This window comes from Poecilia reticulata, chromosome 7 (assembly GCF_904066995.2).
Source record: "Poecilia reticulata chromosome 7, P_reticulata-male-v2, whole genome shotgun sequence".
In the NCBI taxonomy this organism is placed as follows: Eukaryota; Metazoa; Chordata; class Actinopteri; order Cyprinodontiformes; family Poeciliidae; genus Poecilia; species Poecilia reticulata.
Window position 1 is genome coordinate 9799682 of NC_088836.1, and position 16481 is coordinate 9816162.

The following is a 16481-nucleotide window of genomic DNA, read 5'->3' on the forward strand; positions in this document are numbered from 1 at the left end:
TTTACTCCAGCTCCTCAACCACCTCGTTCTCATTTCCAACACAGAAGCACATTAGAGGATAATGCATAAAAAATGGAGACCTTGCTCCCATACCTTTATCGCCACAAGTGCATTATCTCATCTAACAGAAGAGATGCATTAATGTTTCACAGTTTCACTTTAACCTATGGAACTTGTGAAAACCGCAGTGGGCCCAGAACATGCGTTCTGGGTCTGTCAGATGACTGATTTATGGGCCATTAGTGGCCATGAATGTTCTTTATGGTATGACATCAGGACATTGGACACTGAGGACACCGTCCATGTTCACTCAAGAGCATCTCATGTACTCTGAAGTTTTATGATGTTACACTTGTTTTTGTTGCTGACACAAGCGTGGGATGTGAAACCGAGAGCAGCAGAGCATGCACTTAAAGCTGGAGAAAGAACAGCTTAGACGGACTAGAGTGGCTATTATTACTGTGTTAAATTGACATGGCTTCTCTTTGCATCTGCACACTCAATTTTCAGTCCAGCACATGAGATTGCCAATAAGTAATTCTAAGTAATGGGAAGTAAACAAAGGGCTTATTTTTGCTAAGGCAGATTTAAATGTAATTTTTTTACTAATTATTTTTGAATATGTTTATTACTGAAATTTTTTAACAAGTCATTTACTGTTTTATTACAGACCCTAAAGAGGACAGTGGGAGGAGCTAACTTCGGTTGCTGTGCAGGTCAACGAATCAAATTTTAAGGTCAGCAGTGAGAAAGTGATAGTCTCACAACATTAAGCAACATTTACAAGTAATATCAAAATAGTTCTAATACCGTAATGATTTTTCTTCTCCAAGCAGGTAATAACACTTTTCACTTTTCTTACGCAAATTCTATGTGACTTTTTGTTGTTGTTGCTTATCGATTTGATAATGCTATGTCGCTTTTATTACAATTCAAATAGTTACTAAATACTACTGATTTAAAAAAAAAAAAAAAAAAGTTAAATCAGTATATTTTAATTTCTCAAAACATTGCGGAATTAATGTTTTGACTGGAATTTATTATTGGGTTATTTTTGGATGATATTAATAATAACAAAAAAAAAACTCGTTCATTTAATCGAGCATTTTAGTGCTGATAAGGCGCTTTAATGCGACCACAGAGGAGATCCGACAGCGCAGAGAAAAGCGGACGTTACGTCGCCGATAAGCACCTCTCCACCTTCCGCCAAGCAAAAGAGTGAAAATCGCTCTTTAGGTTTCCCCCACACAGATGCCGTTGTCCGCTGTTACAGCAGGTCAAGCCAGCTCTTCTCTGACAGGTAACTGCCGCCTGGTTTTTGCTCTGGATATAAACGCAGCAGTTGTTTAAATGGACGTGTTTACTCCGGAGCTGCACCGGGCCTTGTTTACATCTCAGTCCCCGGAGTAGAGTAGGTGAGAGGCGGAGGCTGAGGGGAATGATAAGGAAGGGTAGCTACTTCTTGATGTGCTTTTTTTTTTATTCTTAGCTGAGTAAGCATAACTTGTCGTATAAAACTTTTGCAAGCTCCCTCTCGTAGCGCTCATTGGTGTAACTCGTCGTATTTTGGGGGTTTACGCATATCGCTACTTAAACTGCTGAACACAACTACAGCACGCTAGCCTGGGAGCTAACCCTGCTAACGACAGAGGCAGCCACTCTGGGGATTTAACTTCAGCCGTTCATCTGGCTCTCTGGTGGGACTAAAATGCCAGTGCCCACACTTTATTAACCAGTTTTCACACTTTCAGTTCCCGTTCCGAACACACCAGCAGAGTTCAGTTAAAGCTGTTATCTAACCTGTACGGTCGCTGTGTTACATTAGCCTAGCGGGATGTGTGTCACCCACTTTGCTGACTATTTTTAACTTGGATCGGACGGAATGTGAACGCTGGTCTAAAGCTAGGCTGGCACCGGAACCCGCTGGCTGGCTTCCCCCGTGTTTTCTTTCCAGATTAATATTTGCAAAGTCACATCTGAAGTCCGTTACCAGTTGACCTCTTTAATATTGTTTTTTAAACTGTGATAAATAATCGTGTGTCGAATTTAACCAGGCCACCTGGGCCTTGTGGTGCCTTATAATTCCCATGGTTTTTAATGGGTATGCTTATAAAGAATTCAGTATTAAAGGTGGTAGTCATACTTTTCTCTAAACTTTATGGTAGACAAAAAAAAAATCTATTGGTCGAGTTTTCTATTTAGTTCGATATTTCTGGTGTAGAACAATAATTTATACAATATATATATTTCACAAATCTATCAAAACAAGCAGACATGCCTCTGCTGATGTTACAAAGCAACTGCTTATTTTTAAGTATGTCCATTGGCATTTCTTGTTTTTTTTGTTTTGCTTAGTAAAATTCTTCTTTAAGGGGTGTTACTTGTATTTCTGTAACAAATTTACTGTACTTGAGATGGAAACTTTGATGATAAAACGCATGAAGCTTTTCTTGAAGAGAGTAAGAGAAGTCATGTCTAAAGTATAAAAAAAATTGCTTAGCGTTTGTCGTTTTCCAGATCATTTATTCTTCTCGCTCCTGTGATGTCACCCACCAAAATACAAATAGAGCAAAATGTTCAGTTTTTGACTTTTGTGTGCTTTAAAAAAAATTTTTTTTTTTGTGAAATCCTGCAGTGAAAATCAATATTTTATTATTCCGCTGGGCTGTTTAAAGCCTAATTAGAGTGCATCAACAGGGTCAAACTTTTCTTGTTGGAAGCAACTAATGTTCCTTGAATTAAGACCATCTAGTCATCTGGAATCCATAAAAACTAAAAACTAAAATTTACAAAGCGCTAGTTGTAATTGAGACCTATTCTAGCTCGTTTTATGGATATAATAACTGAGAGATCAACTGTTTGGAGGAGAAAAGGTTTGATCTAAGGACACTTTGGATTTTAGCACAATCTGGTTTGACTTGTTTGTTTCTATGCAGTTCAGGTCTGACCTCGTCTTCTGTGACTAGCTTAGGGGGATCAGTTGTCCTGCATAGCCAAAGTATTTTCTCTGCGATTTCTTTACCCACCGCAGCATGTCTTTGGTCTACAGAGTATAGTGTTCATATTTGTGAAATAGCCAAACACATTTATGGACAGTGTCTAACACTCACAAGTGTTGCTTAGTTTTTTAAATTTTTTAGTCACTTGTAGTTTGGTGCCTTTTTTTTCTTTCCTCAATGGATTTAGGTTTCGACTTTAATTCATGTGGTCATATTTTTGGCAAGCTAAGGAAACCGATAATAAATTTATGTGCATTGCTGTGAAAAAGTATTTGCTGCCTGATCCGTTTCTGTGTGTTTGTCAGAGTTAAATATTTCAGATCTAAATTAAATTTCAGGGATGGAAATTTACTCTGGATATATCTGAGTAAATATGAAATTCAATGAAATTTATCAGCGGAAAAAGCAATCTGAAACTCTAAATCCTGTATAGAAGAGTAACTTCTAAAGCCTATCATTTGTGTCACCACTGTTGGTTAACATCAAGCATTTGCTGTAACTGATAATGTGCCTGTAATTGGCCTCTTGTTATATCATGATGTAACTGTGATCGACCACTTCTTTGTTTAATTTAAATAACAATTAAAAGATTTGGCCCAATTACACACTGCAAGAACCATAGATCACTTTATTAGAACATGACCGCAAAAGATGGGTTGAAATTTCAAGAAAACGCACGCACCAAGAACTCCTCTATCAGTCTGGAAAGAGTTGCAAAGCTATTTTATGGACTCTCTAAAGGTGGAAGGTTTTTTTAAGGTGTGCGTCTGAAGTAATGAAGCATTTCTGAAAAGAAGATTTCAGGGTTTACTGTGATTGTAACGTTACCTTCTGGAGCTGCTTCGGAGCTTTGGGACCACGATAACTTGCTATACTTGACGGATCCATGAATTCATCTTTCTACCAAAGCATTAAAATGTTCTGAAGGATACCAGCAGCAAATCCACTTGCGAACAGCTCAAAAACAACTGAAGGATTTTGAGTGTCCTTGTCAAAGACTTGTACAACAATTAGTTTGATCTAAAACATCCAAGTCTGACCGAAAGCACTGTCCAACCACACAGAATATTGTTTAAACTAATTTTTTTTTACACATGTTCTTTTTTCATGTATATAAAATCAGGTTGCCTATTCAATTAAAAAAAAAAAAATCGGTACATTTTTATAAAAATGTAGCATTTTCGGCAGTACAGAAGCTTGGTGACATCAGTTTACAGCAATTTTTAACTTGAAAGATTATCACAGTACTCCTGAAATGTGTTGGTACACCATCTGTGTCTTATATAACCTCCAAACTAGTAACGGGATGTTTGAATATGGAATTAAACTTCATGGAACTCATTGATGGGTCACTTTTCCATTATTTTTGTTACTGTTCTCACTCTTCCTTTGTCTCTAACTGTTCTGTTCCTCTTCTTCCAGATTGCGTCTGGAATCCGTTTTCCAAATGAGTGACGGAGAGTGCGACTTCTTCTGCTTCTTCCGCTGCTGCTGAGTGCGTGTCGTTACGCCTCAGTCAGACAGGAGGGGAAGGTTTCTCTCTCTACACGCTGACTCGAAGTGGAAAAGAGGACGGGGCGGAGCTTCAGTCAAGCCATTTCAGCTAGAGCTGGCCCTCTGAAATCCGACAGGTAGGCGGCTCGTCTACCTGTCCGGGTGATTGGCACAATCGACTGAATGTCTGTGGACATGAACAGCCAGGCGTCGGACAGCAATGAGGAAGACTTTGGGGTGAACTCTGAGGAAGACCAGGAGGACGACGACGACGGAGGAGAGGAAGAAGATCCGGGCGATATCGCAGACTATTACGATGGGGTGGCAAGTGACGTTGAGCAGCAGGGGGCGGATTCCTCCGACCCAGAGGAGTACCTGTTTACCTGTCTGACGTACAAGGAGAGCCAGCGAGTGCTGACGGAGGAAGTGAACGCGGTGGCTACTACTCTGAAGGTACGTTTACCCCATCACCGGACTAAATCGTTGGGAAAACCTCGCTTTCTACACCAGAGAGAGAACATAAAGTAGTTCTACAACATAAAATGTTTTCCAGCATTTCCTCTGTGAGCGGTTATTGATTGTAGTAGTCGAGGTGATGGTGTCAGAGAGCAGACATTTTAAATTGACATTTGAAACAATCTTGTTAGCGGGTTGCTAGGTTTCTAAAACAACAGGTTTTCTATCTACTTCCTTAAAAAAAAAAAAAAAAAAAAAAAAAGAAACAACCCGTCCATCTTAAATCAGAAACTTCCTCATGGCTGGCGACGTTTCCAAATCCAGAATGTTCCATCTCAGAGCCAAGTTGAAAGCTCAAAAAGGACAAAACATCAACCTTGCTGTACTCCAGTCCACTCAGCCTTCCTGTTTACTATTTAAAGTGTTGCTCTCTCGCAACAATGTTGTTGAAAATAGTTTAATCTCTGCTCTTTCTTTGAATTCATTTTACGGCGCCTCACTGCTTCTAAAATCAAACTAACCGAATCGTCACTCAGAGTAACGGCTGCATGTTCAGGTTTGATGATGGAGTTGGCAGTTTGTGTTTAGTTTGTTTCTGCAGCAGTGTTTGAATATCTTTATATATGGTGCAGAGTACATTGAGCAAAGTGTGATTTGAATTACCATTGTTTTATATTAATATTAGTAATAAATAGTTTACTTGGACATGCAACTGTAATATTGTTTTTACACTGCAGTAATGAGACCTACTGAGATTAAACCCCGGTTTTTCTCACTCTTCTTTCTTTTCTGTTTTCATAATGTTGCAGCTTCTCTCCATTAGCGATAGCATCTCAGTCACTAAATCACTACGAACTGTACATGTCTGAGAGAGTCAAACTCCTTCCAGTGGGTTCAAATTTAATTGTGGCAATGCAATGTGTGACTGCAAGGCCCCTTGATATATAGTTGCCCTCTAAATGTTGCATCCAACCAGTCTTCTGTGATTGCAGAGTTGCACGCACTGGTATTGCAGCGACCTTTGCAATTCTGTAAATTGTGCAACTCTAAGTAGTTTTGCATCAATAAATCAGCATTGATCAAAATAAGGCAGTTCTCTCGACTGTTGATTGACTCAAATCACCGATCAGCAGGGGAGAAAATGAAAATAATGTTTTCATTATGCGTTGGAACATTAAATGCATTAACACTGAACTCTTTGTTCACAAAAATATCAGCAAACGGCATATTCAGTGATGCGTTTTTGTTTCGAGTTTAGTAGAAGTCAGATAAAGGTCAGGACTGATCCTTTATTGCAATGAAAGGCAAGTTCTTTATTTTAAACTTCTGCTCTCATCAAGGAAGTTGTAGAATATGTGTTCTAATCCAATATATCTAGCTTTTATTTTTGTCATTTTACAGAGACTAAATCCTCACAATCCTTTTTTTCTGAATCAAAATCACTTGACTTTAAATTAAAAATAACTTTAAACTATGTCTTGTGTTTGTTTTTTTTTTTCCCTTACAGGTTTCACCATCAGTAGCAAAACTGATCCTGGTGCATTTTCACTGGCAAGTTTCACAAATACTGGACAGGTTTGTCTCTTCTTCTGTGTCACAATTCATAGATTTATTTATTTATTTATGTATTTATTTATTTATTTATTTATTTTTGATAATAACTGGTTGTTAACTGGCTCATCTTCCTCAGTCACAAGGTTCTCTCAAACCTTTTTTTGTTAGTTTTTTTTAAATCTTATGTTCCTCTGATTTATTTGGAGTATCATTTTGATTTACATGGTGGCTCTTATGACTCTGTCACGTTGATTTTATTGGTCATACTGCAGTTAGTGCCAAAGTGCAGCTGTTAAAGACTTTCTAAGATTGTATCTGTATTAATATATAATGCTGATAAATTCCTTCACAATAATTTTGACATTTAAAACTATCACAAAAATGATATTTCCCAAACCCAGCTCTACACAGATATTGACTATATAGTGGTCACACTGCTTTTCAGGCATTTATTTGACATTGAGCTGTTACATAAACTAACCTGTGAACAGAGAGCTCTGTTCTGTTTTATTTATGTTTTTCCTTTGTTAAATTTCCCTTTCAACCTTTTTTTTCTGCCCATCTTTCTGACAGATGTAAGTCCAGCTCTTCTCAGCTTTTGTCAGATGCTCTGGTCCAGACCAGCAGCACATGCAGATTAGCCACTGTGAGTACAACTTGTTTCTCTTGTCCAGTGATTGGCCGTAGGGCTTGTAGCATTTTATTGCAATATTTTTGGTACTATTGTGATAACGATAAAAATTAGGTTAACTGTATGGCTGTGATTGCATGGCATAGCATTTATAATGCCACAAATACAAATACTATTGAAAAAAATTCACATTTAAAATGGGTTTGTTCAGGATGCCACGGTGTTGTATCACACAAAGTATCTTCATTCAGTCATGTTTTCAAATGTACTGATGATTTTTTTATGCTGTCATGAAGCAAACAGTGGAGAAAATGGTAAAAATGACACTTCCAATAATACAATAAGGTTTTTTTTAAAGTTGTCATGAATTGAAATTTATTAAGACAAAAATGAATCAAAATTCTTATAAGTTTTTCTCTAAATGATGTAATAAATGCCCATTTTGGGTCATCATTACACTCCCTTTCTTGTATCGTCAAATGTACAGTTTATTATAACAGTTGAACAATTGGCTGTTACTCATATTTGTCAACTTCAGCTAGATTGACCCTGGCTTGGTTGTAGAAGTAATAGTAGTAGTAAAGTAGCTCAGAGATACCAGGTTATAAAGCCGTAACAAGAAGAAGACTCTAGAGGTTTTCAGAATCTCTAGGTGTTTAATGATCCAATCATTGATCTAAAAGGAGCATCTATTTTCATTGATATGTCCATAAATGTCAGAGGTCCATTGTAGCTGTGAGAGGGCGAGAGAGAGCGATACTTTCAACAGGTAACAGGAAGGCTAAGCGGAGCGGATTAATTTGCCATTCATGAAATAATTACTAAAAAAAAATCTAATGTATTAGGCGAGTGCTACTGCGACTGCTGTGCCTACTTATCTTCCCGTGTGTGTTTCAGGCCGCCCAGTCCCTCCAGTGCGGTGTGTGTCTACAGGTTGTACGGAGAGACACCCTGCTGGCTCTGCCCTGTCAGCACTCCTTCTGCAAAGCATGCTGGGAGCAGCACTGCACTGTGCTAGTCAAAGACGGCATGGGAGTGGGTGAGTGCTGTGCTCTGAGCGTGTGTCTGCAGTCATCCCATCTGGTGTTACAGTGGCCGAGTCATTCTGGTTGTGTTCCCGGGTCAGAGGTTAGGTTATTTAGAGCAAGCACAGTTTTAGTTTTAATATCTATCCAGCAGCAGTTTTTTCTTTATTTTTTATTTTTTTACTGGCTGAAGGCTTTGCAGATCCTAGATTTTTCTCTACAGGTTTCTTCCTAAATATGGAGTCAAAATATCTTAAAGATTTTGAGCCTTTAGAGGAGATTTGACGAGGCCCATCTGGATTGAGGTTTACAAGTAAAGCATGCGGTCGCAGCAGGCTCATGAAAATCAGCAAGTGTGTGAGAGTGTGCTTGTGTCAGCAACAAAGCAAATTAGTGTGTAGGCGTGTGTATGGATTGGTTTAGAGTTGCTTTGTGTTTGTGTGTATAATGGGGAGGAAAAAAAACAGTCATACAGTTTATCAGAGTCACTTTCCTGGAGTTGTGACTCCACTAGTTCTGTTTGTGATCCTGTTTGTATGAAAAATGTCCCTGTGCTTCTTTTTAATGACCTCTCTGATAAATTCAGCCTGTAAAGGTCAGATGACTCTGTTGGCTGCAACAAGGATAGATTTAAAATGACCTCCAACCCCAGTCCAGTGTAACAGTAACAGAAACCAGTTTGTTTTCAAACCAAACACTACAGCAGGGATTTTCCAGGTTATTAATCAGTTTTACTTGGTGTTGCTTTTACATGGATTGAGAGCATCATTTTTTTTACATTTTGGAATACCTCTCAATTCACCATCCCTTCACGAGACTGTCTTGGGAAATCGCAGCGTCTTCAGTCAGAGGCCTCTTCAGATTCACTGTAATACAGACTGCCACAAGAGATCTTTACTGCCAACAGCCATCACCATCTATAATAACTCTGAAAAATTTGAGTTAATGAGTTACAACAACATTTAATTTCCCTTTGGTAACAATAAAGTATTTTTGAATTGAATTGAATTTGGTCTGTACTTTGAGTTAGAATGACTGGGCCATTCTAACCCATGATTTGCTTTGATCTACACCATTCCATTGTCGCTCAGGCTGCAGGTTTGGGGTTGCTCCTTGGTTTGAAGGTGAACCTCTGCTCCCAGTCTCAGCCTTTTAAGGGTGATGTGAAACACTAAGTGTTTTTGTAAATCTGCATTTATAACTATAGAAAAGTTTGCATAGTTTTTGTTCTGAAGACAACTGACGCTCTATTTTACCAAGAGTAATGGAGTAAAATGAGCTGATTAGAAATGCGTATCACACAATGCTATTTAGCTTGGTTTGAATTTCTCTAATACTTCACAATTATAGATCACTTTGTGTTGGCCAGTCATTTAAAAATCCTAATAAAATACACTCCACTGGTTCTTGCTTCATTGCCTGTTTATTTTTAGTTTTAAAATACCCTAACTTCTTTCTGTAGGAGAGGATTTGTAAAGTTGTCCCTTGTGGATGCTAGTTTAGCCACATATGCTTATTCTGACCTGATAAGTATCTGAGTTACCTGAGGAAAAAACAGCCAGACTGCTGGTATCTGTATGTTATTGTTTGAACCTTCAGTTTTCCTGTTATTAACTGGAAAAAAAATTGCCTGTCCTGTTTTTTGTTTTTTTTTCTTTCCCTAAAAGCTTCAAAAAGACTGAGGGTCTGTGGAAAGCGCTGCTCCATGTTTTGTCACCGAGAGCCTCAACATTTCACCAAACACGTTTGTGCTTTCAGGAATCTCATGTATGGCTCAGGACTGTTCCCTGCGGATGCCAGAAGACTTTGTCCTCCCGTTGCTGCCAGGAGAGGAGCTTAAGGACAAATACAAACGCTACCTCTTCAGAGACTATGTTGAGGTGTGTCTGTCGACCGTCTGACGAAGCATCAGCCAAATGCATCATTTAGCAACATTTGTGCGAATGTCGAAATTCAGCGATCTTCAACATTCACACAAATGACGGCATCTCGCGAGAGAGGTTTGTGTTGAATCGAGTAGAGTAAAATGTTCACTCACTCTGAAATCACTTGCTATTTAATGCCAACAACAATTACTGACTGTATTGCTTCCAATCAGATGAACATCGAAGGCAATGTTCACTTAGGCTGCAAATGTGACCCATATTTGGCTTTTTTTGCCGCAGCCTGAATGGCCCAATTCCAACCTTTTCATAAAAAATAAAGCGATCTATGACACTTCCATAGGGTACTAATTCAGATACACATCTGTTTGTTTTCAAAGTGTCTGCAGTCTGAATGGTCATGTTGCATTTTATCCTCCTCCTACTTTCATGTTATTCATGTGAGACATACGGTAAAATTCTGCTCCAGAAAAATCCAGACGTGGTAAATCCAGACGTAAACACTGGCTGAAAATTACGATTATGAACATATGAAAGAAGTTTGTGCAACTAAAGTGAAAGATTGCAATCCCACCACTCTTCCCTCTGATTACTCATCCAGACAGACTTCTTTACAGAAGTTGCAGTTGATGCTCTACAAAAGGCCATTGCCATTAGTTCTGTTTTTTGTGCGTTTTCCTTCTTATGATTTTGTGACGATACTGTCAACTCCCAATTCTCATAAAACTTTAAACTCTATCCATAAAGAGACATTTATGGATATAAATGGATATAGACACTTTTTTAACGGAATTAATAGTATGTGGAGACCCACATACTATTAATTCCATTATAAAAAGTGTTGCTGTGACACATCAACGTTCTTCTTCTGTGCATGCAAGGCACTTTGGGCTCATAAACCGTTCACACAGATGCCTCACTGCGCTTTAATTTGTTGTAAGAACGACCATGCAAAAAAATAAAAAAATCTGATTTTAGCAAAAAAGATAAAAAAAATTAAATCTGACCTGATGTGTAAAGGTAGCCTAAATATTAAAAACATCCTGCTAGAAATGTTCCTTTCTTAGACCTGGATAAACCGTGAAATCAGTTTTATTAAAACATTTTAAAGAGTTTCTCTTGACTACATTCCTTGTGTTTTTTTCTTCTTTTTTTTTTTTCAGAGTCACTTCCAGTTGCAGTTGTGTCCAGGTGCAGACTGTCCCATCGTCATCAAGGTGCAGGAGCCCAGGCCACGCAGAGTGCAGTGCAGCCGCTGCAGTGAAGTCTTCTGGTATGACGCAGACATGCATATATGTCGATTGAAATTTGTGAATTTTTTATTAAAAAAAAAAAAAAAAGATTAAAATCCTGGAATCTAAATTGCTTGTCGACACATTTTCAGCTAAAATGCGACTTTCTTCTAGTTTCAAATGCCGCCAGATGTACCACGCGCCGACAGACTGCGCAACGATTCGGAAATGGCTGACTAAATGCGCAGACGACTCGGAGACGGCCAACTACATCAGCGCACACACTAAAGATGTATGGTCGCCACACACAAAGCTTTGTGACCGCTGTGTACTTTGGCGTGCAGCAGATGCTTACTGTGCGCTCGGAGTTTAGAATAATAACAGGGCTTAGGTGTTTCTCTGTGATCGTCGGATCGGATTTGCGATAAAGAGCCGTTCTTTTTTTTTCCTTCCAGTGTCCGAAGTGCAATATCTGCATCGAAAAGAACGGAGGGTGCAATCACATGGTGAGTACAGAGAATACTTCTAACTCCAGCCAAACACTTTAACAGCTGTCAGCATATATTTGATGTTACCTCTGTTGAGTCTTACTAATAGCAGTAGCTGCTTTTTGGTTAATTTCTTCCCCTTTCTTTTATGTCTTTCAGCAATGCTCCAAGTGCAAACACGGTAAGTTTTGCTTCTCACACTTTCACGTCATTATCCATCACTCATACCCCCTATCATTTTGGATGCATTTGGAGTCCGTTAAGGGTTATTTTTCTGTTCAAAGATTTCTGCTGGATGTGTCTTGGAGACTGGAAGACTCATGGCAGTGAATACTACGAGTGCAGCCGATACAAAGAAAACCCTGATATAGTCAACCAGAGCCAGCAAGCTCAGGCCAGGGAGGCACTCAAGAAATACCTCTTCTATTTTGAGAGGGTAAGATGCTTTTCTTTTTTTTCTTTCTATTTAATCTTTTATTGCTCTGGATGTACATCTCAGCTAAATACAAGGGCTTTAAAGAATTCTAGATTTGAATCTTTCTACTTTTTTTTTTAAATGTATAATTTAGATTTTTTTTTTTAGCTCCTCAAATAGGTTTATGTTTCATTTAGTCATTTGTATGGAGAGAGTTGCAGAAAACTGTGCGGCCTTGTTGGACTCAGGATTCAGGAGTATCCAGATTAAAGAGAATCATGTTTAACGTTACGTTTTGCTGATGCTGCTTTGTTCACAGCTAGTTCTGGTTCTGCCTCTCCAAAGCCTCTGACGCTTCAGCAACTTGCAGTCCTGGAGCAATTTTAGCTTTTTATAGTAACTTTTTGACTCTTAAGAGAAAATTCTCCTCAATAAAATAAGGTGGAAGGAAAAGCACACTGGAAAAGCTTTGAGGGCCTGATCTACTGTTTAGTTTAAAAAAAAATCTTAACTACAGATATATTTCATAAGTGAGAGATGCCATGTTTTATATTCCCGTTTATTTATGCTGGCTGTTTTTTGTGTAACAAGTGGGAGAACCACAACAAGTCCCTGCAGTTAGAGGCTCAGACGTACCAGAGGATCCAGGAGAAAATCCAGGAGAGAGTAATGAACAATCTGGGAACTTGGATCGACTGGCAGTACCTGCATAATGCTGCAAAGCTACTGGCTAAGGTACGGATGAAACAAATGATCTGATTGGATGGCTGGAAAAACAGCAGGTATACAAGGTTGCTACAAAGACTTTTAGCCTGGAATTTAAGTTTAGTGTTTTCCTCGTCTGGATAAGTATGGATAAATTTAAAAGAATCGGTGGAAAAACATTTGTATTTGTTTTCTTCCCTATCCTCCTCTTCATTCTTTCCATCTTTCCTTTCTTTCTGCTTTGTGTCCTTCTTTTCTTCCCTGCTTTACTTTTTTCCTTCCTTCACCTAACATTTATTAAGCATTTATTTCAAACATAAATGTGTTAAACAACTGACACCTTTGTTTGAATTGAACTCTGTTGTTTTGTTCTGCTGCTCTGTATATGAACTCCCACATAGCAATCAGCAGAGAAGAGAATGTTATTCAGGTTGCTACACTTTGTTCCTTCGTTTGCTATTCTGTTCCTACTGGAGGCTTTATTTAGAACAAAGTGTACGCACTATCAAAGCTTATGTCAGTAAATTTAATTGTATTAGCTCATTTTTAGCTTTTGTTGAAATAACTAGGATGAGTTTCCTTTTGTTTCCAGTGTCGCTACACGCTGCAGTACACCTACCCTTACGCCTATTACATGGAGTCTGGGCCGCGCAAGAAACTGGTGAGGAACAAACCTCTACACAGTCAGTTTTACAGGTTTTCATCGTTCAAATGTTTTGGTTTTTAAATTATGTGAGCTGACCTTTACGTGCACAAAAACACACCAGATTCCACCATATTGCTGAAGAAGCCAAAATGGGAATTCGTACAAACAAATGAAGATTTAGAAATGATAAAAAAAAATAGTATTTTCCTTTTTTACTTTACTTTATATCAACTGCGATTCAACTCTGTTACCATTTTGGCTCAATCTTATTTTACGCGAACTTTGTATCAGTTAGAGATGGAGCCCTTCTTTTAAGCGGAGTTCTGTTTCTGTCCTTTACAGTTTGAATACCAGCAGGCGCAGCTGGAAGCAGAGATAGAAAACCTGTCATGGAAGGTGGAGCGGGCCGACAGCTACGAGAGAGGAGTGGTGGGAGGAGAGGTGGAGCTCAGCGCCAGCGACAGAGGGGTGAGTTCTCACCGGAGGCGAGCGCATGTTAGAAATCTGTGTGGATGTTGCACCATAACCCCCCTCCATTCATAAAATCCACCATTTCACCCATCATGGGCTATCTTTCTTAATCTGAAAATGTTTGAATTTACCATATTTCTTCCATATTTCGTTATCTAAGAAATAGCAGTTTAATATTTTCTCTTAGATTTCTCATGTTGGGGATGAAGTGTTTGTCCAACGTTGGAGTTACTGACAAAACTCACTGATAAATCCACTCTTATTGAGAAATCTACTCTGGATTTGGACACTGACACAGAATCCAGCTCCACCGTTGTGTTGTGATTTGTGTAACATGCAGATAAAAAAAAAAAAAAAAAACTCGACTTCATAAAGGGTTTCTGCTCAGACTTCCAGAAGGTTGGAAGAAAAATGTAGAGATGTCAGAGAAATGCAGAACTTTGAGTCTGGAACGGTGTGGAGTTTTGTTGGAAGAAATTTTGTAGGAACCCCATACGTTCAGACCCCTTCTCTCTGATGCCTCTAAATAAATTCAAGTGCAAATATTTGCTTTCACAATACACCTTAAAAAGGTGGCATTTCATACAAATGCAGGCCATGTACCATTTTTGCAGTTCTTATGTGTAAAAATGTGACAAGTTAAAGGTACATAAAAATTTGCAGGACACTCTGGTCATTATAGCATGCTGATGACACATGCATAGTTGTGGATAAGCTCTTACCATCTGGTCTGAGTCTACAGACGTTGTGTCTGATAAGTTGATTAACACAACTTTTTATTGTGTGCTTACGTTTGTTCTTCTCTTTGTAGACTTTTTAAACTCTCCAAATAATTTTGACCTGGTCCCCGGCTCGGGCCATGAACCAAAACTCCACCGTGTGGACGGTGTGTGCCGGTGTTGCTCAGCACGTTTTTCTTTATTTTTCAGGATCTGGAGAATCAGATGCACATTGCTGAGCAGAGGCGACGCACGCTGCTGAAGGATTTCCATAAAACCTGAAGCTCCATTCGCGACTGCAAAGCACCAGCATCCTCCCTCCTTTTCTTTGTTCCTCGCCCTCCTGCCTTTGCTTCCTTCCCCGATCAGCCATTGCTGCGGTCATACTTTCCCCGCCTCCCTCACTCTGCCTCCCCACACTGACTCATTCGCTCCGCCTTTCCCTCCTCTCACCGCCATAACGCTGCAGGGTCACAGAATGTCACACTAGTTTCACTCGCTTCTTTCTCATTTTATTCCCCATCTCCTTCTATGTATTTGACACAACGTCTGTTGTGGTCACACTCGTTTCAACACATCCGGTCTGATCTCGTGGGTCACCGTTTGAGGTTTCGTGTCTGAAAACAGAGTAACATTGCTTTGACATAAGCAACTGCAGGCAGCGTGTTGCCTGCTGGAGATTAGGAATCTTCCTGAGTAGTTTTTCCTGTGATGGTGGGATTATCATTTGAGAAGAGCAACTGGAGTAGAAGCTTGGGCTATTGAGTAGATAAGGAATAGGCAGCAGAATGATCACATTGTTTTCTTTAAGGCAGCAGTGCAACCAGTGGATCTGTATTTTGTGGTTTTTTTAAATATAAACCTGACTGATATGCAGGCACCTGTTAAGTCTTGCACCTGTGATAGCAATTTGATTTGGAAATTTTAAGAACGGATATTGTCTCGTATGCTGCGAAATAAGTCATGGAAATGATTAAAATAATTCCTGAAGATGTATTTTTCTGGTTTACATCAACTCATACAACTGTTAAGTTGTATAAGAAAGATGCTTCCTACTTTTGTTTTTCTTTTGTTTTTATTTATTTTTGTTCTTTACAAACTGTTCTCAGCACCCTACTCAATATGCGTAACTTCAAACCAAATTTAAAAGTAGTAATATTAAGGTCCAAAAGAGTTGAATAAGATGTAGGGATTTGGACGGCAGCTACTTTGAGTTGTCGCCGCCGATGTTTACCTTCATTAGGTGTTGCACCATGATCTGACCACAACACGCGAGGTAAAAGCCGAGATTTGAAATCCTTCCTTAACGTCCAACATTTAAGTGTAATCGCATTTGTCATTCACAAGCGCTACAGCACCTCCCGCCAACATTCAGATGGCGCGCGCACGCCAACGCTCCCATGTGCAAACACTCCACTAAGGAAACATTTGCTGTTAATTTGTTCCCCCCTGTTCTCCTCCCTCCCCCTCGCCACTCCGTCTCATGCTCTCTCTTCTTACTTTGTCATCCCAACGTTTTATTTTGCTGTTTTCTGTTTTCCTTCAGCTCATGTTGCTCACCTCTCTGAAAAAAATGGCTGTTGATAGTTAGATCATTAAAAAAAAAATGGGTAAAAAAAAAAAAGAAAAAAAAATACACAAAAAAAATTTGCTGTAATTTTCAACGGTTGTACATTAATACAGAAATAGAGTTACTGAGAGTTTTTAAAACCGGACTGTGTCTCTTGTGTGTTCATTGCACATGCAAACACTGAATAACCATG

The 16481-nt window shown here is 39.0% G+C and overlaps 1 protein-coding gene across 1 annotated transcript; it reads left to right on the forward strand.

Moving 5' to 3' along the window:
* Positions 1 to 1061: 1061 nt before the first annotated feature.
* Positions 1062 to 16433, forward strand: arih2 (ariadne homolog 2 (Drosophila)). Its single transcript, XM_008413217.3, has 15 exons — positions 1062 to 1300; positions 4422 to 4946; positions 6457 to 6524; positions 7077 to 7149; positions 8032 to 8173; positions 9918 to 10039; positions 11206 to 11315; positions 11449 to 11566; positions 11730 to 11780; positions 11922 to 11943; positions 12047 to 12198; positions 12769 to 12912; positions 13475 to 13543; positions 13871 to 13996; positions 14929 to 16433. The coding sequence occupies exons 2-15, from the start codon at positions 4677 to 4679 to the stop codon at positions 14998 to 15000; spliced, it is 1539 nt and encodes a 512-aa protein (XP_008411439.1). The 5' UTR covers positions 1062 to 1300; positions 4422 to 4676; the 3' UTR covers positions 15001 to 16433.
* Positions 16434 to 16481: the final 48 nt, after the last annotated feature.